Source organism: Jaculus jaculus, chromosome 7, assembly GCF_020740685.1.
Source record: "Jaculus jaculus isolate mJacJac1 chromosome 7, mJacJac1.mat.Y.cur, whole genome shotgun sequence".
Taxonomy (NCBI): domain Eukaryota; kingdom Metazoa; phylum Chordata; class Mammalia; order Rodentia; family Dipodidae; genus Jaculus; species Jaculus jaculus.
The window spans coordinates 9,972,282-9,995,846 of record NC_059108.1 but is presented as its reverse complement, the minus strand read 5'-3'; the positions used below and the strand labels follow the sequence as shown (position 1 = coordinate 9,995,846).

The 23,565-nt window shown below is 45.7% G+C and overlaps 1 protein-coding gene across 1 annotated transcript in view; it reads right to left on the bottom strand.

Annotated features, from left to right (window-relative positions):
* Nucleotides 1–6,418: 6,418 nt before the first annotated feature.
* The window catches only part of LOC123462280 (protein POLR1D-like), a 34,072-nt gene continuing 16,925 nt past the window's right edge, over nucleotides 6,419–23,565 (bottom strand). The window contains exons 2-3 of the mRNA XM_045155511.1: nucleotides 15,171–15,245; nucleotides 6,419–7,072 (exon numbers count right to left, since the gene is read on the bottom strand). Coding sequence (XP_045011446.1) covers nucleotides 6,781–7,072; nucleotides 15,171–15,245 — 367 coding nt within the window. The 3' untranslated portion in view covers nucleotides 6,419–6,780. The remainder of the gene's footprint in view (nucleotides 7,073–15,170; nucleotides 15,246–23,565) is intronic.

Here is a 23,565-nt window from a genome sequence, read left to right as displayed (position 1 = left end):
GACCCTACCTTGTAAAACCAAAAAAAAAAAAAAAAAGAGAGAGAGAGAGAATGGCTTGGGCTGGAGAGATGGCTTAGTGGTTAAGGTGCTTGCCTGCAAAGCCAAAGGACCTAGATTTGATTCCCCAGGACCCATATAAGCCAAGTTTAGGTTCCATGTAGGAAGTTTTGTTTTTTTTTTTCTTTTCAAGGTAGTGTCTCACTTTAGCTCAGGCTGACCTGGAATTCACTAGGTAGTCTCAGGGTGGCCTTGAACTCATGGTGATCCTCCTACCTCTACCTCCCAAGTGCTGGGATTAAAGGTGTGCACCACCAAGCCCGGCCTGGAAGTTTTATAAATTATCAAAATCAAGGTAAAATTTACAGGCCCCAAAAGATGGGAGGACTACCAATGATGAGGTTTAATCATGGTTTATCATGACTTTTTCATAACGTCCATGGCCCTCTCCTGAGATCTAACACAATAACCTAAATAAAAATTGTCTATAAAATGCTTTTGTATTCTGGTTACAATGCTGTCAGTATAGTAAAGATTAATTTACTTTCTTCTTTTAAAAATATTTTATTTGTTTTCCTTATTTTTTTTTTAAGGTCGTGTTTCACTCTAGCTCAGGCTGACCTGGAATTCACTAGGGAGTCTCAGGATGGCCTCAAACTCATAACAATCCTCCTACCTATGCCTTCTGAGTGCTGGGATTAAAGGCATGTGCCACCATGCCCTGCTAAAATATTTTATTTTTATTTATTTATTTAAGAAACAGAGAGAGAGAAAGGAAGATAGAGAGAGAATGGGCGCACCAGGGCCTCCAGCCACTGCAAACAAACTCTAGACACGTGCACCACCTTGTTCATCTGGCTTATGTGGGTACTAGGGAATCAACCTGTGTTGTTAGGCTCTGCAGGCAAGTGCCTTAACTACTAAGCCATCTCTCTAGCATTTACTTTTCTCTTTATGTTTTCTGGTCATATGAAAGCATGATTCCTAAAATTTTTATTCCAGTTTAAGGTTTTCCATTTGTTAAAGTTCTCTCAGATGGTCCATGTGGTAGAGTTCAATTTGCTCTATTGGGTCTTTGCTAGGAGACAGAGGCAGTTTCTCACATTCCTTGGATAACAGAATGTGATTCCAGGAACCAAAGAGATCCTGTCTCTAAGACTTCTGAACTTCCAAAGCTCACAGTGGTAAATCTCACTTAGCCTGAATCACATTCCAAGATACTCTGGTGGAAGCTACAAACCACAGTTAAGAACAAGGTCTCAACATACCATGCATGTTTCCATACATACATTTGCCTATGAAAACATTTAACTTATCAGTTACATGCAGATTAATAACTAATAATCAAATAGCCATCATGACAATATATTATAAAAAGATTAGATGGATGTGGTCTTTCCTGTTATCATTCAAAATATAGATTTCTGCATTTAATATTTTCAGACTAGTTGACTGCGAGTAACTTGAAAACCTATAGATGGCACGGAGGGCTAGCGTGTTCTTAGATGTGGATAAGGAGTGGTTAAATATGAACTGGGCCGGAGAGAGGGCTTAGCAGCTAAGGCACTTGCCTGCAGAGCCTAAGGACCTCAATTTAATTACCCGATATCCACACAAAGCCAGATGCACAAAGTGGTGCATGTGCCTGGAGTTCGTTTGCAGTGGCAGGAGGCCCTGGTCCATCTGTGTATGTGTGTATCTGTTTGTCTGTCTCTGCTTGAAAATAAGTAAAAATATTTCAAAAAATGATGTAATCAAAATACTGGCTTCGCCTTAGAGGTTAGTTTCCTACAGAGAAAGCCACTGGTGATCCTCCTCCATCAGTCTGCATTCTTTCATAAGACAGAGTCTCTCACGGAACATGGAGCTGCCATTTTTCAGTCTGGTTGACCAGTAGGCCGCAGGGATTCTATCTCTACCTCCTTCAAGACTGGGTGATTAGACATGGGTGACCATGCCCAGCTTGTGATGTGGGTGCTGGGTGAGGATTGAACTCAAGTCTTCATGCCTATGTGGCAAGAACTCGTACCTGCTGAGACATCTCCCCAGGTCCCTCAGGTTTTTATTTCTACCACTTCTAGCTCTGTGATCTTGGGCCGACCTTTTAACCTCTCATAAAAGGGATAATGGCCCCTTCTTTATAGGGTAGGACGGCTGTGTGGGCCCAAGTCAAGGCCTAACAGGTATAGACAGCAGCTACTGTCCACGTGGGTTCAGCGTAGCTTAGCAATACCTAGTGGAAGGAATCCGGCTCCTCCAATGAGAAGGGAAGCTCACCCTGGATCCCAGAGCACTCCTTAGGAAAAGAGTGGGGCTTTACTTTAGCAGGAACCCATCTCAGGTTATACTTTAAAGAAGTGCCTACTTACCTGCCAGATCCTCTGATTCAAAGGTCTCCAGGAGGGACAGATAGGTAATTATTATCAAAGGCTAAGTGCCTCGCCGAGTTGCTTCAATGTCAGAGTGAGTAACTCTACCCAGTGAGATCAGAAGCAGATCGGTTCTTCCCCATCCCTTGGGGGTAAAGTCACAGGGAGGTCAGACCTCCATGACCACTTTACAAAACCACACTGAGGCAATGGCCTTAGCTGCTTAGCCCACCCTGAGTGAAACGTCCTCCCTGGCTCCCTTCCCTTTGTGCGTGGGCAGTTCAGGAGCAGCCACTGATGGTGACTGGACGTGGCCAAGACTGTACCTTCTCCTTTACATTTCTTAGGGATCCCAGTTTCTAAACTGAGATTTAAAATAATAATAATAATGGAGCTGGAGAAATGGCTTAGCGGTTAAGGCACTTGCCTGTGAAGCCTGAAGACCCAGATTTGGTTCTCCAGGTCCCACGTAAACCAGATGCACAATGTCTGGTACATATGTCTGGAGTTTGTTTGTAGAGGTTAGAGGCCCTGGCGCACCCATTCTCTCTGTCTTTCCCCCTGTCTCAAATAAAAATAAATAAACAAAAAATAGTGAATCCTATCATGTTGTGTTTGTTGAAGTTTTGTTGCTTTTTAGGCACATCAATGAAACACCACTCCTAAAAGCCAGGGCTCATGCAATGTTAAGAGATTCAGTCCAAATACCTTGGGTGACAGATGTGGAAACACAGTCCTGAAAATGACCCGGCTAAGGCTCTCGGCTTGCCAGCACCACAGACAAGACTGAGGTTCACCTTCTCTACTTGGGCTCTGATCAATGTAGTTATCCTGGCGCATAGAGCTCAGGACTAATCCCTGCCCTAATGTCTACTGTATAGATACAATAGAGTTACAATGGATAATATGCTCTTGAGAGTCCATGTAGAAAACCAGGGCTGGAGAGGTGGCTTAGCAGTCAAGGCACTTGCCTGTGAAGCCTAAGGACCCAGGTTCAATTCCCCGGGGCCCACATAAGTCAGATGCACAAGGTGGCGCATGCGCCTGGAGTTAGTTTACAGTGGCTAGAGGCCTTGTCATACCCATTCTGTCTCAAATAAACAAATATAAATTAAAAAAAAAATAGAAAGAAAACCATGTCTGCACTCGAGGAAGACTTTTAAGTCTAGTAACTTTTGGAAACAGCCAGTGCTCTCTAAAAGTTTATAGGAATTTGCCCTTTAACTGATAGAAAAGGAAATATGGTTAGGCTAAAAAGTATTTGATAAGTTTATGAAGTGATCATACTAACCAGTCCTTTTTGGGGGTGAGGGCTAGTGGTGGTACTGGAGATGGGACACAGGACTTTCAGCATAGCTAGGTTGGTGCTCTATCACCGAAGGGTACCTCTAACCCCGTGGCTACTCCCTTTTCTTTTTTTATTTCTTTTGATTTTCCAAGGTAAGGTCTCACTGTAGCCCAAGCTGGCCTGGGATTCACTATGTCATCTCAGGGTGGCCGCGAACTCACGGCCGATCCTCCTACCTCTGCCTCCTGAGTGCTGGTATTAAAGGCGTGCGCCACCACACCCGGCCATGGCTACTCCCTTTTAAAGGCTGATGAACTTGGCGGCTTGTTATACACATAGAATACATGAATATATAACACAATTCAATTTTATTTTTATTTAATTATAACAAGAATGTGAAAAACGTCTTGACTGCTGTTTCTAATAAATATGTATAAAGCATTTCAAATGTGACACAAATAATCTAGGCTAGTCCATAAATGTATTTCCATAGTCAAATGAGGCAAATGATTCCTTTTGTGTTTACAAAGTGTATCTTGTTCCAGGGTCACAGGATGAGTCCCTGGGGTCTGGCAGGGGGAAAGGGTAGATCAAGTGAGAATGCGGTTTGGTGGGAGGAGTGACTCACCACACTCACAGCTCACCACTTCCCAGCAGGTAGAAAGGTATTTTCTCGGATCCAGGAGGGAGGCAGCAGGGTACGCGTGGTGATGATCTGGACGTTTAAGGAAACTGGGGAAGTCGGACAAGGTGTAATCTGGGGGGGAGGGGTCTTGGTGACAACTTCCTGAGTATGAAGGTGGAATAGAGGCTTGTAATTGTATGTTAAAACAGATATTGGGGGCTGGAAAGATGGTTCAGTGGCTAAGGCCTTCGCCTACAAAGCCTAAAGACCAGAGTTCAAGTCCCCAGGACCCAAGTAAAGCCAGAAGCACAAAGTGGCACATGCGTCTGCTGTTTGTTTGCAGCAACCCTGGTGTGCTCATCAAAAAATATATATATTGGGGTTGGGAGATGACTCAGCAAATCCAGTGCTTGCTGCATAAGTGTAAATACTCGAGTTTGTACCTGTAAAAGGCTGGGAGTGGTGTGTACCTGGACTTTCAGTGCTGAGGAGCTATAGTCAAGGAACCCCTGGGGCTCACTGGCTGGTCAGCCTTCCTGAACTGGTGAGCGCCAGGCTGTGAGAGACCTTGTCTCAAAGAATAAAGTGGAGACTGACCGAGGAAAACACCTGATGTTGACATCCGGCCACCACAAGCATGTGCCCACATGTGCCTACACAAAAAAAACATGTATGCCACTCCTGATATTGAAAGCCAATCATATTAAAGCAGGGGAGGGCACTACAAGCTTTTATTTAAAATGATTTCTGGGAGCTGGGCGTGGTGGTGCACACCTTTAATCCCAGCACTCGGGAGGCAGAAGTAGGAGGATCGCCATGAGTTTGAGGCCACCCTGAGACTACACAGTGAATTCCAAGTCAGCCTGAGCTAGAGTGAGACCCTGCCTCAAAAAAAAACAAAAAACCAAAGGACAAAATAAAATAAAATTTCTGGAACAGTTATACTAAAAGAGGTAGCATGACAATCTTTAGCTAAATGAGCTCTAGCTCTAAAATAACAATGCTAATTTTAACTATTAGGGGTTCGTTTTAATTTTATTTATTTTTCCAAGGCAGGGTCTCACTGTAGCTCAGGCTGACCTGGAATTCACTACGTAGTCTCAGGGTGGCCTCAAACTCACAGCGATCTCCTACCTCTGCTTCCGGAGCACTGGGATTAAAGGCATGCGCCACCACACCCGGTAAAATTTCTTTTTAAAGCATCACTTATGTTAAAAAAAAAAAAGGAGAGAAAAATTGCTCTAAGGAAGGAGGTTGAGAATGACACAGGAAACCACAGTTCTTTTTTAAACCTCCGGCAGTTGGCAGGGAACACTAAGACCAGAGCTGTTCTGAGACTCTCCTATATTGATCACCTAGAAGAAAACAAATGCAGAGTTACCACTGAGTTTTTGGTGCAAACATTCATCACTGAGGTCACTGGTCAAAGGATTTCTTTTTAATATATTTATTTATTTATTTGACAGAGAAAGGGGGGGGGGGAGAGAATGGGCATGCCAGGGCCTCCAGCCACTGCAAACGAACTCCAGATGCGTGTGGCCCCCTTGGGCATCTGGCTAACGTGGGTTCTGGGGAATCGAACCTGGGTCCTTTGGCTGTGCAGGCAAACGCCTTTACCACTAAGTCATCCCTCTAGCCCCTGGCCAGGGGATTTCTATGGCTCAGTGGATAAAGTACTTACTATGCACACTAACTATCTGAGCTGGGATCTCCAGACCCCATGGAAAAACCCAGAAGCCCTAAGGTGAGAGGGGAGATGGGAAGAGAAGCTCCCAGCAGGGAACAAGAGACCCTGCTTCAAAATGAGCTGGAAGGTGGAGACCAACCGGGGAGATGTCCTCTGACCTCCACACTGCACATGGCATGGCACGTGTGTGACCACATGCAAACAAACATACATGTGCACGCACACACACAAAGTAAACGAGTTTTTTTTTTTTAAGTTAAGCATGGAGCTGGAGAAATGGCTCAGTGGTTAGTGCTTACTCGCAAAGCCCGACAGCCTGGGTTTGATCCCAATACCCACGTAAAGCCAAATGACCAAAGTGGCGCTCCCGTCTGGAGTTTGTCACAGTGGCAAGGGCTTTGATGTGTTCATTCTCTTTCTCTTTCCAAAAAAACAATCAAAAAAGTAAAGCACAGGATTTATAAGCATTTTATTTTTTGAGAAATTTTGGAAAATGACCAAAAGTGCAGTACATCAAAAAACTGGGACTGGTTTTAACAATCTGGAAATTATAAATTCTAGATTTGTTTTCAAACTAACTTCCAAACAAGACACAATAAAACGATACGGATGTACGCTGGCTGCACGGCCACAGCAGCTCACTCCTGCCTAGACATCTTCAGAGAAAGCACGTGTCTCCGTACAAGCTCATGTCAACAGTCACTTCAAACAATAAAGGACTTATGGGAAAGCCACTCACTGGTGTCACACCCCGCCACCACACACCTATCTTCCTGCACCTGGGCGGCAGGTGCGGTACTGGGCTGGTGTGACCTCACCGCCTGCTGGGCCGTGGGTCACACTTGTCCCGTGGGTCACACCTGTCCCGGGAGACCCGCTTCCTTGGGGGAGAGTAGCCCACCCTGCCTCGGCCTGGGTGCAGGCTGTGCTTGTAGGGGTGGTGGCTTCTGTGCTTCTTGGGGTTCGCTTCCTTCTGGTCCCGGCTCTTCACGGGCTCCTTACTGTCCTCCTTTTGTTCATGCTCTTGCTCTTTATGGGAGGGCAGTGTGCTCTTAATTGTGTTAATTAGGAATCTTTTGTTGGTACCAGCGAGAGGACACTTCATCCTGCGGAGGAGGGAGGAAAAACATTGTAGGTGAGAGAGCTACATCAGTCCCAGGTGAGCCCACGGTCAGGGTTAGCACCACAGAGCGGAGCTCTATAGAACCAAATTCGCAGGGATTGTTCAGCCTTCCTTGCATGCTACCTAGTGTAAGCTTGTAGTACAAGGAGTCACGCTGCTCACACTTGCCTCACCAGACAAGCCACGGGACCGTGTCTGCAGCCTATCAACCTCTCTTCCTCAGTGGGACACAACCTCTTACTGAAGCTTACGTGTAGAAGGTTGACCATACAGCAAATTAACAGAGTGATTTAATATTGTCTTTTAAAAATTATTTATTTATTTGAGAGAAAGACTGGGCATGCCAGGGCCTCCAGCAACTGTAAACAAACTGCATCTGGCTTACGTAGGACCTGGGGGTCGTTTGGTTTTGTAGGCAAACACTAACCACTAAGCCATCTCTCCAGCCCTGATTTAATATTTTCTTCTGAAAAAATGCCTGACTTGATTCCACTCTTTATCTAAATTAAAATTACTGTGTCTTGCCTTTTATTATCAAAGAACGAAAATGTCTCTTTACGAGCAACAAGAAAGCATATCTTGGTCTCTCTTAAATATGGGAGCGAAATGATTTTCTCTACAAATAACTGCAAAGATCCCATAAAATGTTTTTACTTAAAATTTTCTTACATTTTCTTTCCAGACCCTATTCTGTGCTCTGTGGAGAGTACTTTACTCACACCCGTTCTGGGGGTGAAGTTTTGTGCAGAGTATAATTAAGTAGGTACACAATTCAAGTTACCCAAGTAGAGATCACAATTAATTAACTTGCCAATTTATATGCTTAAATTATAATTATGAAGTAAATACCACAGTATGTACATATTCAGATGAAGTAAGGCTTTCATTTTGGAAACATCCCTTCCTCAAGCGAGGTAAACTCCTCTTGTCTCTTGGCCTTGAGTGCTCTGCCATGTGATGGCTTATTTTAGGAGTGTGCTGACATCCCAAATCATGTTCTTCACAGTGGCTGGTATTAAAAATATAAGTGAAACCGGGCGTGGTGGCGCACGCCTTTATTCCCAGCACTCGGGAGGCAGAAGTAGGAGGATCACCGTGAGTTCGAGGCCAGCCTGAGACTCCATAGTGAATTCCAGGTCAGCCTGGACCACAGTGAGACCCTACCTCAAAAATCCAAAAAAAAAAAAAAATATATATATGTGTGTGTGTGTGTGTGTGTGTGTGTGTGTGTGTGTGTGAATAATACTCATCTTGGTATAAAATCTTGATTTATGGATAATCCTACACAATACAGATAGTCTCTGGCTTACAGCAGATGAATTTCTGATTTTTCAATTTTGTGATGGTACAAAAGCAATACTCATTCAGTAGAAACTACTACTTGAAATTTTGAATTTTGATTCGATTTTTTTTACAATAACTTCATAATAAAATATTCTTTGTGTTAGACAATTTGTCTTGACTATAGGGTAATTGAAGTGTCCTGAGGATGCTTGAGGCACGTCACATTTAGTTCCCCATCACTGGCCTAACTTACATGGAGGTCACACCACCTCAGACATGGAATCTGCAAGTGAAGAGAAGAAGAAGAAAATGCCTGGTGATAGAGAAATACTTGAGAAAAAGACAAAGTTAGCTGCGCACGGTGGCTCCCCAGAATTTGGGAGGCTGAGGCAGGAAAGCTGAGGAGGACCCTGTGTCCGGAGAGGAGAGTGACCACAGCAGCAGCTCTCGGTGGCGGCAGCACTGCGCTGCCGAGGCCGAGCATGAGAAGAGAAGAAGGGCAAGGACGAAGGACGAAGAGAGCAGCACACAAACAAGGCTCTGCAAGTAGGTGCACGTGTGTGCGCAAAACTGCGGAGCTCTCTGCAGCACTTCCCTGCAGGACTTCCTTGAGCTTCTAGAAAAAGAGCACTTGCATTGCGTGACCTTAGCGTGTCGAGAGAAAGCAGTTTATTCTTGGAGAGGTGCATAAAGCAGACAATGGTGCCGGGCAGGCTAGGGCGCTACTGAGTCCAGACACCTCTTTGAAAACACCAGCCACCAGCTGCAAACTAGCCACGAAATAGAACAGCACTATGTGGCCGGGCGTGGTGGTGCACGCCTTTAATCCCAGCACTTGGGAGGCAGAGGTAGGAGCATTGCCGTGAGTTCGAGGCCACCCGGAGACTCCATAGTGAATTCCAGGTCAGCCTGAACTAGAGTGAGACCCTACCTTGGAAAACCAAAAAACTAAAAAGAAAAAGAAGAAGAGCACTATAGGCCAGACTGCTCCCGACAGGAAGCACCGAGACCCTTCTGGAAAGCCCATCTTGAGCACGCAAGAAAGCAAGCAGTTTAGAGGGCCTCTTGCCAACAGTGGTCTGACTGATGCTGCTAACAGGTGACATCTACCTCTAGGACACACAAGGACAGAACAGTTGGCAAAAAGTGACCATCTGCAGAAGAATTTTGCGGTTTTTCATTGCAATGGGCCATTTCAACGATGATTAAGTAGGTTAATTAAGTAGGTTACTGTGCAAGCCTAAGGACTTGAGCTCAATCCTCAGTACCACATAAGAAGCCAGGCACGGCATGCATACGTGTGCCTGCAGTGCTGGTGAGGGGGTGGAGGTAGGAGGACCACTGGTCACAGGTGAGTGGAATGGAGAGCTCCAGTTTCAGACTCAAGGAAATAAGGCACAAGAGTGACAGAGGACACCTGATGCCCTCCTGTGACCACCACCACGTGTGCATGGGCATGTGCATCTACACACACCCCCTCACCACCACCGACATGCACGCAGGAAGTGTGTACATCTGTACACACACACACCATACCTCTACCATAAGCTGGTGAATTTTTGTCTGGCTTTAACAAGATGACAATTTCTAGATAGGACAACGATCCAGTCTAAAAATCTTAGTCAATTTTCAATTAAGTTCAACTAGATTTTGTCATGTTTGTTCATTTGTTTTGATTTTTTGAGGCAGGGTCTCACTCTAGCCCAGGCTGAGCTGGAATTCACTATGGAGTCTCAGGGTGGCCTCGAACTCACAGGATCCTCTTATCTCTGCCTCCCGAGTGGGATCAAAGGCACATGCCACCATGCCCGGCTATTAGTAGTGTTTTGAGGAACTTCTGTACTGTTTTACATAATGGCTATGCTACTAATTTTTGTTCCATTAACATTGGGTTTATAATTTGTATTTCCAACCCTTTTGCAAACTCTAGGACTGTTGTCCTCAGATGTAAGACTGGAGGTTGAGGTAGTAGATGATCTGTGACCCCTCTCCATTTCGTCACAGCTGTGGTCTGCAGGCTGACCCTTGGTAAAAACACTTTCTTCTCATTCCTCAGATTGGGAGACTGCAGCAGACTCTTGGTCTTTCTGTCTCTCACGTCATTCTTCCTGTTACTCCCTCAGCCCCACGGCACAGCGACCACCCTGCAGCCCCCCGCAGCGGCGCTGAGGCAAACCCTGAGAGGTGCAGGAAGTGCAGAGGCTGAGCTGCTGCGTGGGCCACAGCACCCCTCGCCTGTCACTCTCAGCGCCCCCACAGGGTAAGGACTGAGGGGCCCCCGGGGAGGGGCAGCTGCCTTCCTGTCTATAGCTCACACCAGGCAAGTCAACTTTATCATCCTAACTAGTTATTTTTGTTTTCAGTTCTAAAGAGTTACAGCAGCTCACATGGAAAGAGCCATATTTAAGGTGATAACAGTATATATATAAATGGATAAAAAAAACTTTACATATTAGTGAGTGGTTAAAACTGCTTTAGCCCTGTCAGAGTTTAAGATCTGCCATTTTAATTAGGTTAAAGTCCCTCTCCACCAAAAAAGTTATTTACATAGTTGTACAATGAAATAGTATCTTGCCATGTTGCCTAGGCCAGCCTCAAACTTGTGGACTCAAGTGATCGTCCTGCCCTGACCCCCAGGCCAGAGTGGCTGGGACTTCGGGCTCACGCTACACCACCCGAATTACGGTTGATCTCAAATTGTAACCCTGGAAGCTGTGATGAAGGGGCCTAGATCCACTGTAGGAAAGACTAAGACTGATCAAGACAGAAGGACACTAATCCCTCGGTATAAGGCGCCACGCACGACTAGGGCCCGTGGCTCCGACAGCTTCGACCCCCAGTCGAGGGCGCACCTGTGGAACAGGAAGGGGGAAGGAAGACGTGACTGGAATCTTCGGACTCAGATAGTCTTGTCTCTCCTGTGGAAGGATGGGAGTCAGAATTCACTTTCAAAGACTCAGACTGCTCCTTTAAGCTTCTAAAATCGTTTCCTGACTATGACTTACCAAGCAGTAACACGTGCTCTCTAGGGCTTTACTGGAGAGGAAGAACAAGGAGTGGGTATCCTTGGGATGCCTGTATCTCAGCACTTGGGATGCTGAGGCAGGAGCACTGTTAAGGGTTCAAGGCAAGTCTGGGACGCATGCTTATTCTAGCTCAGCCAGACGTCATAGCAAGACCATCTCAAAAACGAACCAACGAGCCAAACAACCAACCAAGGAAGGTGTTCCACTGAAAAGTAGTCACTTGCCCAAGACTCTGGGACATTTTCACTGAAATGGGCCACCTCAAGGGCTGGTAAGAAGGTCGCTTCTGGGCTGAGATGGCGCAGGGGCAGCAGCATTTGCCGCACCAGCACGAGGACCCACGTAAAGAGCTGGGCATGGCTGAGCGCGCCCGAGACCCCAGCTCCGCAGGTGGAGACAGGAAACGAAGCTGCACGCAATGCAGTTCTTTTCTCTCCCTCATTCTAGAAACCCATTCTCTTACTAGTCGGCGGCATTTCCCCTCCAGTGCCCATCCTCTACGCTGCTGTGGATGGAAGACTACAGTGACATCTCGGGACAGGCCGAGGCAGAGGCATGGCTCTCCTCCACGAAGCGAGGGAGTACTTTTATCTTGATGCACGGCTGATTATAACTCATTTTGTTGTTTAACGTCACCACCGCTACCACAACCACCCACAGTAGTACAGTGGGCAGTCACTTGAGAAATGGTTTTAATTATAATCATCCTTACTAAACCGTCAATCCTTAATTATTTGGCATATAACGGGCCTGAAGTTTACAATGGGTATTTAATAACTCTGTCTCCCACACTGGGCCTAAAAGTAATGCAAAACAGTTGACATCTGTGTAAGTACATACATACGGAGACGTCCCCATGCAAGGCATTGGGCTCCTGGTGGATCTTTGCTATTTAGGAGACTAAGGAGGGGAACTGAAGGTGAAGAACAGGCCCCGCAAACAGACGTTTCCCGAGGGCCCGCAGGGCAACAGTCCCTGGTTTCCAGCTCCCTTAGCAACATAGGTCATTTACATAGATATGTGACCCCACAGGAACACTGTCTAATTCACATTCACCACTGATATGGCAAGAATGTAGGAAGCAGGGCAGTAAGCTCTGGCACTGAGTGGGGGTTCAGACAATGGGGTACAGAGAGAGGTGGCGGGTAAAGGAGAGTCCCACTCCAGACAAGGAAGCACTGTCACACAGTCCTCGCTGCAGACGGCTAGCTGGGGCCTGAGGAAGCCTCTTTGGTCCCCACGTTCTTCAAACAGCACTGAAGACATGCATCTCTGTGGTCTCAAAGCATGTGAGGAGCTCATCTATGACTAACCTGAGCCCCTGCCCTTCCCAAAGGCTCTGACACAGTGGGGTGGTGCTGCCTTGGGGTCTCTCATTTGTTTACCCATAGAGTACTCACACCCAAAGGACAGGAGAGGGAGTCCACTTTACTGCTGCCCAGGCCTGGTCTCTTACCCTATCCACCAGCACGTAGCAAATATTTAAGAATATCCAGCAGACACTGGAACGAAGACTGGAGAGTCGTTTGCTTTGCGACCATCGCAAGTTGATGGCGTGGCTGGGCTGCAGCTGAGCAGTATGAGCAAGGGCCTGGGCTCAGCTCCCAGCACTGGAGAAAGTCAGTGCTTTACGTCAAACGGTAACGTCGCTGATTTCCTCCCCATCTCTACATTAACCCCAAACCACAACAGAAAAGCATCCAAAAACGTCATTTCCTTATAATAACTGGGTTAAGACAATTGAAGGCTCACTTTTCTCTCAAATCAACCTTTGAAATTTTTGATACCAAAATATAAACTTTTCCAAGAATAAGGCTGCATTTCTGCAAGCATTAGCCTCAAACCATTTTACTGGACTGCAGGTTAGCTCACGTAAATGCGACGAGAGTAAAATGTCTGTACACAGCGAAGCTGGGCAAGCCCCGAAGGCTGCTTATAAATGCGCTTATGTGGACTAAAACAAGTCACATGGCAACATTTCCTCTCCCCACAGGCCTCAGTCAGCAAGAAACACTAAGGAGGTTCTTAACTGAAATACATCCAAAGCAGTAGACAGCAACAAATGGCCTCTTTAGAAAACCAAGCTGGCATCCACTTGCATTTTCTTTTAGTAGTTCAGCAGCCTGCTCACTTTTCTCAGCCCAATTGTCCCTGAATATTTGACATGGCTCAATGCCGCCCACTCTAATTCTATTTAAAAATTTAAAACAAAGTCAGGAATGGTGGCACACGCCTTTAATCCCAGCACTTGGGAGGCAGAGGTAGGAGGATCTCTGTGAGTTCGAGGCCACCCTGAGACTCCATAGTGAATTCCAGGTCAGCCTGGGCTCGAGTGAGACCCTACCTCGAAAAACCAGAAAAAGAAAAAAAAAAATTAAAGCAATTACTTATATCCAACCAGGCCACTGCAGGGCAGAGGTGCTGTTTGCCCCTGGCCAAGAGGTAGGACGACTCTGGATTACCCCTGGCAAGCTCATATTATTCTTTTGAAACGTGTGTGTACTTGAGAAATCCTGGAGATGTTTAGAACTCCAAAGCCCAGGTCTCAAGCCATAATCACTAGTGGGAAGTCTCAACATCAGTAGTCTGAGAGGTTCTCTTGGTGATTCCAAACGTGCAGGTAGATCTGGGAACCCACGCTGCCTGTGCATACGCTGTGCACACTCGCCTCAGGCAGACAGAAAGCAGTGCTCCCCCAGCGTGAGCAGGGGACAGAGCCGATGCTGCGTCCCAGCCTCAGTGAGCAGAGGCAAGCGGGGCTCTGCCAGGTCTAGATCTCCTGCTACCTATGGGGCGCACTACACTGAAGGCTGGGGGGAAAGTCAGGTGTCCCTGCAGCTACCAAGTACTAAGAGATTCCTGTTCTTACAGCAACACACACACACACAAAATCTACCTAAGAAGAAGAAGAAGAAGAAGAAAAAAGCCCCAAACCCCAAACAACAGAGATAGAGAAAAAGGGAGGGAAGGAGAAAGAGAAGAAGAATGCATAAATAAAGACTTGCTTGTAGGGGGTTTTGCTGAATTCTTCAGAGATGTGATCCCTAAACTTGCTTGACAAGATCTGAGGAAGCCCGGGCGGTGGTGCATGCACACAGGGCTAAACAGGAGGATTGTCAGTTCCAGGCCAGCCTAGCGACAACAGAGGGAAGTTGCTCAAAAACAAAGCAAAACAGAAAACAAAACAAAAAAACATGAAACAAAACCCAACCCAACAGGGCACAGAGAGTGTTAAACAAAATTCAAAGACCAGACATCCCAAGTGTGTGGACCGAAGCTTACCATGCGTATAACATGCGCCTGTAATCCTACCTCTGGTGAGGGGGAGACAGGAGGACCCCGGGGCTTGCTGGCCAGCTTGTCTGTATAGCCCAATTGGTGAGCTCTAGGCTTAATGAGAGACCCTGTCTCAAAAAGTGAGAGTGATGGAGTAAGACACCTGATGTCAACCCTGGCATATCCACAGCACATGTGGATATGCATCCACCCAAATATGTGGGTACACACACACACACACAGACTGTCAACCCTGGCATCCACAGCATGTGTAGATACACATCTACCCACATATGTGTACACACACACACACAACACATACACACACACACACGAACTGAGCCAGGAAGGGTAGCTCCCGCCTATAATCCCAGCACCCAGGAAGCTGGGGTAGGAGGACTGTTATGAACTTGAGGCTGGTCTGGTCTACAGAGGAGTTCCAGGTCAGCCTCAACTCGAGGGGGATCTTGCCTTACAAACAACGACAGAGCTCACCAGCCCATGGGTCCCATGGTTTCCGCTCTAGTTTTCCCACGCTTTGCCTCCTTCAGCAGTTCTTCTATTGCTTTCCTGTTGGAGAAGAGAAGAAATAGGAGAAGCAGTCACATATTAGTTTCTGAAAAATCATTCTATGCACATGTCTTAGGAAAGAAAGTGGCTTTTCAAGCATGAGTGCCGGGACAAAACTTTTTAATGGCTATTACCTTTGGATAGAAAAATAAATATATATACTTTTAATGATTCTGGGCTTGAACCTAGGGTCTCATGTATGCTAGGCAAGTGCTCTACCACTGAGCTATATTCCCAGTCCTGGAAGGGCAACTTTTTATATGAAGTGAAAAAGACACTGAACAAAAAAGGACTACTGGAAAAAATATTTGTAATGAGCCTATTAAGTTATATATTATTTAAAAATTTTATTTTCTCTGTAAGGGGGAGGAAGGTGGTTGAAGCAGGGTCTCACTCTAGCCCGGGCTGGCCTTGAACTTGTGGTGATCCTCCTACCTCAGCCTCCTGAGTGCTGGGATTAGAGGCATGTGCCACCATGCCCTGCTACATATTCCTTTTTTTTTTTTTTTTTTAAGAATTTTTATTTATTTATGAGAGAGAGAAAGAGAGGGGCGCAGACAGGGAGAGAGAATAAGTGCACCAGGCCTCTAGCCACTACAAAGGAACTCCAGATGCATGCACCACTCTGTGCATCTTTAAATGGATACTGGGATTCAAACCCAGGCCCTCAGGCTTTGTAGGCAAGTGCCTTAAGCACTGGCCCATCTCCCCAGCCCTGCCCTATAAATATTTATGTATACAGGGGTTGAGGAGATAGCTCAGTGATTAAAGGCACATGCTTGCTTGGCCTGGGGTTCAATTCCTCAGAACGCGTGTAAGGGTAGTATAAACCCATGTAAAGGTAGCACAAGGTGGTGCATGCATCTAAAGTTTGTTTTCATTGCCAAGAGGCTCTGGTGCTCCAATTCTCATTCCATGTCCACTTGCAAATACAAATAAATAAATAAATATTACTTTAAAAAATAATTAATTAATTAAAGGGTACAACATTCTAAAAATGCTGTTCACCTTCCTATTTGTAAGCATGCAGGTTTTAATGCTCATCTCATCACAGCAATAGAAATAGTTAAAAATTATGAGTAAGCCTAAGCTAGAGTGAGGCCCTACCTTGAAACCTGGCCCCCTACATGCGCGCGCGCGCACACACACACACACACACACACACACACACACACACACACGCAAGTCACAAGAAAACCTTGTTTGGGGAACTTCCCAATTATGAACGAAATATGTATCAGTTAAAAATAAACTAGAATGCAGTACATTGTCCGAAAAACAGCACTAACTGAAGAAGCCTTCAGAAATCTCAAACATTTCTGGATTCTTTTTTTAATGAAAGAGAAAGACAAGAAAGTAAGAACGAGAGAATTAACACACCAGGGCCTCCAACCATTGCGATTAAACTCCTGTAGCATGCCCCACCTTGTGCCTCTGGCTTATGTGGGTTCTGGAGAGTCAAACCTGGGTCCTTAGGCTTTGTAGGCAAGCGCCTTAACCGCTAAACCATCTCTCCAGCCCCTGTTTTTAGATTCCTTTAAAAGCTATGAAGTTTGATTCTTGTTTCTTCTTTTGTTTTGTTTTGTTTTGGTTTTTCGAGGTAGGGTCTCACTCTAGCTCAGGCTGACCTGGAATTCACTATGGAGTCTCAGGGTGGCCTTGAACTCATGGTGATCCTCTAACCTCTGCCTCCCTAGTGCTGGGATTAAAGGTGTGTGCCACCATGCCCAGCCCAGCTCTTCTTTGGTTTTAATCTCACTGATAACCACCTCTGACTCAATCAAGGACGCCTTCCTCCATGAAAGTACACCAGGCACAAGAACAACTGCATGAGGGATAGAAGCTCATAAACAGAGAAGCAAGGACCCCGTGAGGACAGACACTCAGTGGCTTCTCTTTGGTGCAGGCGGCTTAGTTATAACCCATAGCAGATGTGGTACACAGAATCCCGCTCCTATGGCGATGATGAAACTGGGCATGTGAAGTATCAGTAACTGACTGTTTTTGTTGTTTGTTTCGGTTTTTCGAGGTAGGGTATCACTCTAGCCCAGGCTGACCTCAAACTCACAGTGATGCTCCTACCTCTGCCTTTTGAGTGCTGGGATTAAAGGCGTGCACCACTGATTTTAAAATGACTAATGTTAGTCGGAAGAGGTGGCTCGTATCTTTAATTCCAGCACTTGAGAGGTTGAGGCAGGAGAATCGTGACAAGTATGAGGCCAGCCTGAGCTACAGAGAGTATCATTTAGTCAAGGCTACAGAGCCAGAACCTCTTAAAAAAGAAAAATCAAAGAATCCAGGCATGGTAGCACACACTTTAATCCCAGCACTCAGGAGGCAGAGGTAGGAGGATTGCCGTGAATTCAAGGCCACCCCGAGACTACACTGTGAAATCCAGGTCAACCTGGCCTACAGTGAGACCTACCTCAAAAACAAAACAAACAAACAAAAAAAGTAATAAAACAACATTACAAAGTACTCTCCTATCTAAAAATGATAGTATAGTTATCAGTGCTAATTTGCAGATGAGGATATTCCGAGATACTGGGTATCTTGGCCAAAGTTACATAGGAAGGGAGGGGAGAGGAAGGAGCCAAGGCAGCCTCAGCCCAGGCTTTCATGGCCCCGTTAGACAGGGAAGTGGGGGCGGGGCACGAACACAGCCGCCACCCTTCTGCCTTCAGTGGGACAGAAGTGGGAGCAGGCTCATGCTGAGAGCATGAAGGCATGGAGGAGGACTGCTCACTATTCCTAAGAATGTCGAGCAGTTTTTTACTTCCCACCCCAAATTCTCCATGAGTTCTTCTAAAGGGTTGTTTTGTTTTTTTTCCCAAACAGAACAATTTTTGTAATCATGTGTTCTGATCGTGAAACATCACTACCTTCAAATTGATGGGGAACAGTCAGTTTTCTCAGTGTTCCTCAAGTGTTTATTCTAGGACTCTTGTCAAGGAATTTTGGGATAAAGGAATAGTAAATACAGTTTCAACTGAAAGTTACCAGTCAACTGCTAACCACTTAAATTATCAAGGATTATTAAACATCAACATTGGAGAGCCGGGCGTGGTGGTGCACGCCTTTAATCCCAGCACTTGGGAGGCAGAGGTAGGAGATCACCGTGAGATGGAGGCCACCCTGAGACTCCACAGTGAATTCCAGGTCAGCCTGGGCTACAGTGAGACCCTACCTCAGAAAACCAAAAAACAAACAAACAAACGTCAACATTGGTGAAACAAGACCTTTTTTAATGATATGATGAAACAGAAGTGTTAGCTTGTCATTAAAACAAAGGCAAAGTAAATAGCAGAACAGATAAGATACATATAAACTTGAGCAATTAAACAATTATTCAGATTATAAACTTTGCTCTTGGTATGATAGGTTCCTTTAAATATCTTTTTTTTTCCCTTTAAAAGATGAGTAAGATGTTGGGCGTGGTAGCATATGCCATTAATTCCACCACTCAAGAGGCAGAGGTAGGAACGTCACTCTGAGTTCAAGGTCAGCCAGAGACTACAAGTAAGAGCTTCCTCCCTCTGCTTCTTTCTGCTATGGTGTTTGGTCACAGCAGAAGGAAAAGTAACAGGAAACGCGACACAGAAGTGGGGCTCGTGCTTTGATGAACCTGACCAGGTGCTTCACAGACAGACTTGGAAATGGTTTGTGGGAGAAGCTGCAGGCCAGAGACGCTGAGAACGACGTGAGCAGAGCTGAATGGCCCATTCTGCTGGGAGCCTCCACAACCACACTGCTGGTAAAGATGTAAGGGGAAAGCTTGGGCTCAGAACATGGGTGTCCACTGAGGAAAACAGAGGGCACCAGGGCTGCGAGGCTGAGTTACCTGAGCCCAGTGGAAGCTGCATTGTCATGAGCCCCAAGTGCCAGGGCTTTGGTATTGCTCTGCGAGGATTTGATCTTGCTTTGGTTTGACCTTTCCTCCCATTCCTCTTTTTTGAAATGGAAATGTGAATATTAAAGATGAGCCAGATGTGGTAGCACACACCTTTAATCCCAGCATTTGGGAGGCAGAGGTAGGAGGATCACTAAGGGTTCAAGCTATCAGGTCAGCCTGGGCTAGAGCAAGACCCTACCATGAAAGCCAAAACAACAACAAAAAAGACAGAATTAATTTACTGTATTCATTGATCATTTCGATTATTACAAAAATACAGGGAGAGGCTGGGGAAATGACTCTGCAGTAAAGAGCAGTTCCTGTGCACGTATGAGGTCCGAGGAGGCCGGGGAAGGTTGCAGGAGTTTGATTTCCAGGACCGACATGAACAGCTGGGTGAAGCCACGTGCATCCGTAACTCCAGTCCTGCAGGGCAGCAGAGACTGGAGAACTGCGGCCGCTCATGGAAAAAGCATGGCAAGTTCCAGGATCAGGAGTGGACAGACTCAGGGTCAAATATGAATGGATGAAGGACAGTGAGGAAGAGCTTGGTCAAGCTCACCCTACTGCACAGGAGTGCACGGGGGCACATGTGGTGTGTGTGCCACACACCCACACACACACAAAGACACACACACGGCAAAAAAAGAGAGATAATTTATGAACTATATATTTACTCCATAAAGTATATTTTCTTGCAAAATCCCATATTGTGATAATCATGACCTATACATAAATTATGTTCCACCCATCAAAGTAATTTAAAAGTATTGAAATCAAAATATAACTTCTCGGGCTGGAGAGATGGCTTAGCGGTTAAGCGCTTGCCTGTGAAGCCTAAGGACCCTGGTTCGAGGCTCGGTTCCCCAGGTCCCACATTAGCCAGATGCATAAGGGGGCGCACGCATCTGGAGTTCGTTTGCAGAGGCTGGAAGCCCTGGCGCACCCATTCCCTCTCTCTCCCTCTATCTGTCTTTCTCTCTGTGTCTGTCGCTCTCAAATAAATAAATAAATAAATAATTTTAAAAAATAACTTCTCATTATGATAAAATTTAAATGTATTTGTCAAAATGTAAACTAGCTTAAAATAGAAAAAAGTTAAAACCTCAATTCTGAATGCTTTAAAATGCTCTTATAATAAAATGATCTATAAACCAGAGTTGAACATGTAAGAAACATGTTTGATAAAACTTTTTTTTTTTTCAAGGTAGGGTTTCAGTCTAGTCCAGGCTGACCTGGAATTCACTATGTAGTCTCAGGGTGGCCTTGAACTCATGGCGATCTTCCTACCTCTGCCTCCCAAGTGCTGGGATTAAAGGCATGCACCTTTAATTCTGGCTAGATTTTTTTTTTTAATTTGACCTTTAATTTATTTATATGAGTCAGAGAAAGTTGTAGATAGAGAAAGAGTAGGTGCACCAGGGCCTTCAGTCACTGCAAATGAACTCCAGATGCATGCGTCACCTTGTGCATCTGGCTTATGTGGGTCCTGGGGATTCAAACCTGGGTCCTTTGGCTTTGTAGGCAAGTGCCTTAACCACTAAGCCATTTCTCCAGCTCTCAATAAGACTTCTTATATATGTTACTGTGTTTCTAGATGTAACTATCATAAGTACTGTGCTGTGAGTCAGTCTCTCAAACACAACAAACCCTGAGACAATCAACTTATAAAAAAAAACCATTTTTTGGGTTCAGAGTTTTGGAGGTTTCAGTGCACTATGAACCCTGCTGCTTCCGGGCGAGAGGGAATGCAGAACATACAGGGGGCAGCATGTGGGAAGGCAAAACTGCTCTCCTTATGGCCAGGGAAGTGGGGGAGAGGGACTGGAAGGGACACGATCCCTCCCACCATCTTACCACTAGGGGTGCATGCCCATAATGACCTAAGACCTTTCACTAGGGGTACACACCCACAATGACCTACGACCTTTCACTAGGCCCTACCTTTGAAAGGTTCTACCACCCCAAAAAAGCACAAGTTGAGGATTAAGCCTTTAACAGATGGACCTTTGGGGTACATCCAGAATCCAAATTAGCCCATGCTAAGTGTACCTCCAGAACCTGACTGCAATGCCAAGACAACGAGGGGGGGCTAACACGGCTGGGGGCGCTCCTCATTCACGGATAAGCGCCACAACGCGAGGACAGTGCCTCCTGGGTATGAGTTGCGTTGAGTGTAGGACCCTCAGGGACAGCGATATTTATATCCTTGCCCTGGTCTCGGGCAACTTTCCTTGGAATCTGACAAAATACATATTTAACATACAACAGTGGGAACATGATACAAAATAATGGCAATAGTATCTACGTACTATGTACCTTATACTCAGTCCCTACAGTTCCTCTGTACCAATCCACAGAGAAGGAAATAAGGAAAAACTGAGGTCAAGGAACTTAACTAAGTTCCCACAATAAGCAGTAGTGGATGGGGCCGCGGCGCGAGTCCAGGCCATCTGATGTGGGACTCGGGCTTGTGCCCTCCATCGCGGCGCTACTGGGAGTCTGGTCCGGTGAAGGAGGCACAGGAAGGGGCGGTGCAGTACTTGCTCATTCTGTACTTGGAGGAGGTGCTCTGTGAAGAAAAGCCTCTAGATTCTTCACTTGGACTTCAACATCCTCAAATCTCTGCAGCTATTCATTTACATGTGACCTCTCAGGAGAGGGTTATTACTACACAGAGATGACTCCTTCGCTTAATAGTTTACATGGGTTGATTCCTAATGCCTTAACCCTTAGAAAGAAACACTTCTCAGTTCATAAGACACCTACCTCACTGTTGGTATATTGTCCTTATTTTCAAAGCAGAGGTATATTTAAGAATACTTATTCTTAAATTCCAATATAGAAAACAGTGAATCATTTTCAGTTGTAAGACCTGGGTAAGTGTGCCACAGGAAATTTTATATAAGTTATGAAGAAAAGCATTTCTTACTAAAATAACTGTGGGATGGTAGTGGTGAGGTTGCTTTGGAAATAATAAACTCTAATAGAAAAGTCCATCAAGGATTGGGAAATAATTATACTAGTGAGGTAGCCAGGTCCAGAAAGTCAAACAGTGCATGCTGTCTCTTACATGTGGATCCTAGCTACAAATGTTTAGATTTGTGAGTTGGAATAAGTCAGTAGTAAAGGCCAGTAAGCTAGAAAGGAGCAATAAGAGAGGGAGGCGGGGGAGGGCTTAAGAGGAGGTACCGTAGCTATGTAAGTAGAGGGTCAGATTACTGGGGACAGAAGGATCTTAGTGGGATCAGGGAAAGGGACAAAGTAAGGGAAGGGTTGGAGGAGGGTTAATCAAAAGTTAAGATAAGCTGCACGGAAACCTACATATATGGGCATGGGTAATGGTGCACCTAGAAGGCAGAGACTGCTATCAGAAATATTTCAGTGCTGGGGTGGTATACCTTTCATGAGTTGTTGGCCAGAGAGGTCCCTGATAACCCAAATCTTTACAGGCCATGGCCAAGGCACTTGGTTGCCCACCAGAACTAGATGCTAAGACCCTACTGCTGGAGATCCCACATGCTTGGGCTGCAGGTCACTGAGAAATCAAGCTGGAGCTGAGCTAGAAATTTCCTCCCTGTTGACTAGCTGTCAGAAAGCTGAAAAAAGCTATGCTGCAAGCAGCCCTTTGGGAAACAGAAGTCAACAGTGTTACACAGCAGTGGACCCAGCAAGCGTTAAGACTGTCCAGCCAGGCCAAATGTGTCAGCTGGTACAATAATGGCATGTCTGTTATGGGGGAAAACAACTCCTTTCTGCTTGGACTGGAAGCCTGCTCCACAGGAAGGAATACATGCCTGGTGCTGACAACCTACTCAGAAGCCTATGGTTAGGGAGGTGGAGTACGGCCTGTTGCCAGACTAAATATGTATATTATACCCACCACACTGCCTTCTAAGCACTTTTTAAATGCTTGTAGCCCTATATGAATGCTACTCTCAGAATGTGATAGAGAAATTTCTCTTTTCAGATGGTGGTAACCAATGAGGCAACTCAAAAGTCACCATAGTGCTGAGAAGAAAGCGATAGAGGAGTGCTCAGCACTGAGACACGTTTATCACTCCCTCCAAGGTCCAGGGTCCATTGTGGACGAGGTGGTGGAAAGAATGTAAGGGCCAAAAGAAGGGTAGGACTGCTTGCAATGCACTCTTGCAGTTACAAAACGGCCTAAATGACCCACAATGCCCGACACAACCTGCACAAGACCTTCACAATAGGAGGAAAAGGCAATGACACCAAAACTGAAGAGAGACTAACTGGAAGGATGAAGGGACTCCATGGAGGGTGGATTTGAGAAGAGGAGACTAGGAGAGGTTTATCATGGTTTATCGCCTACACTCATGGAAGCTGCAAAAAAAGAAGTTGGAAAAAAAGTCCATAATTACATAATACTAAGAAAAATATACTGGCTTGATAGGCCAATTGTCA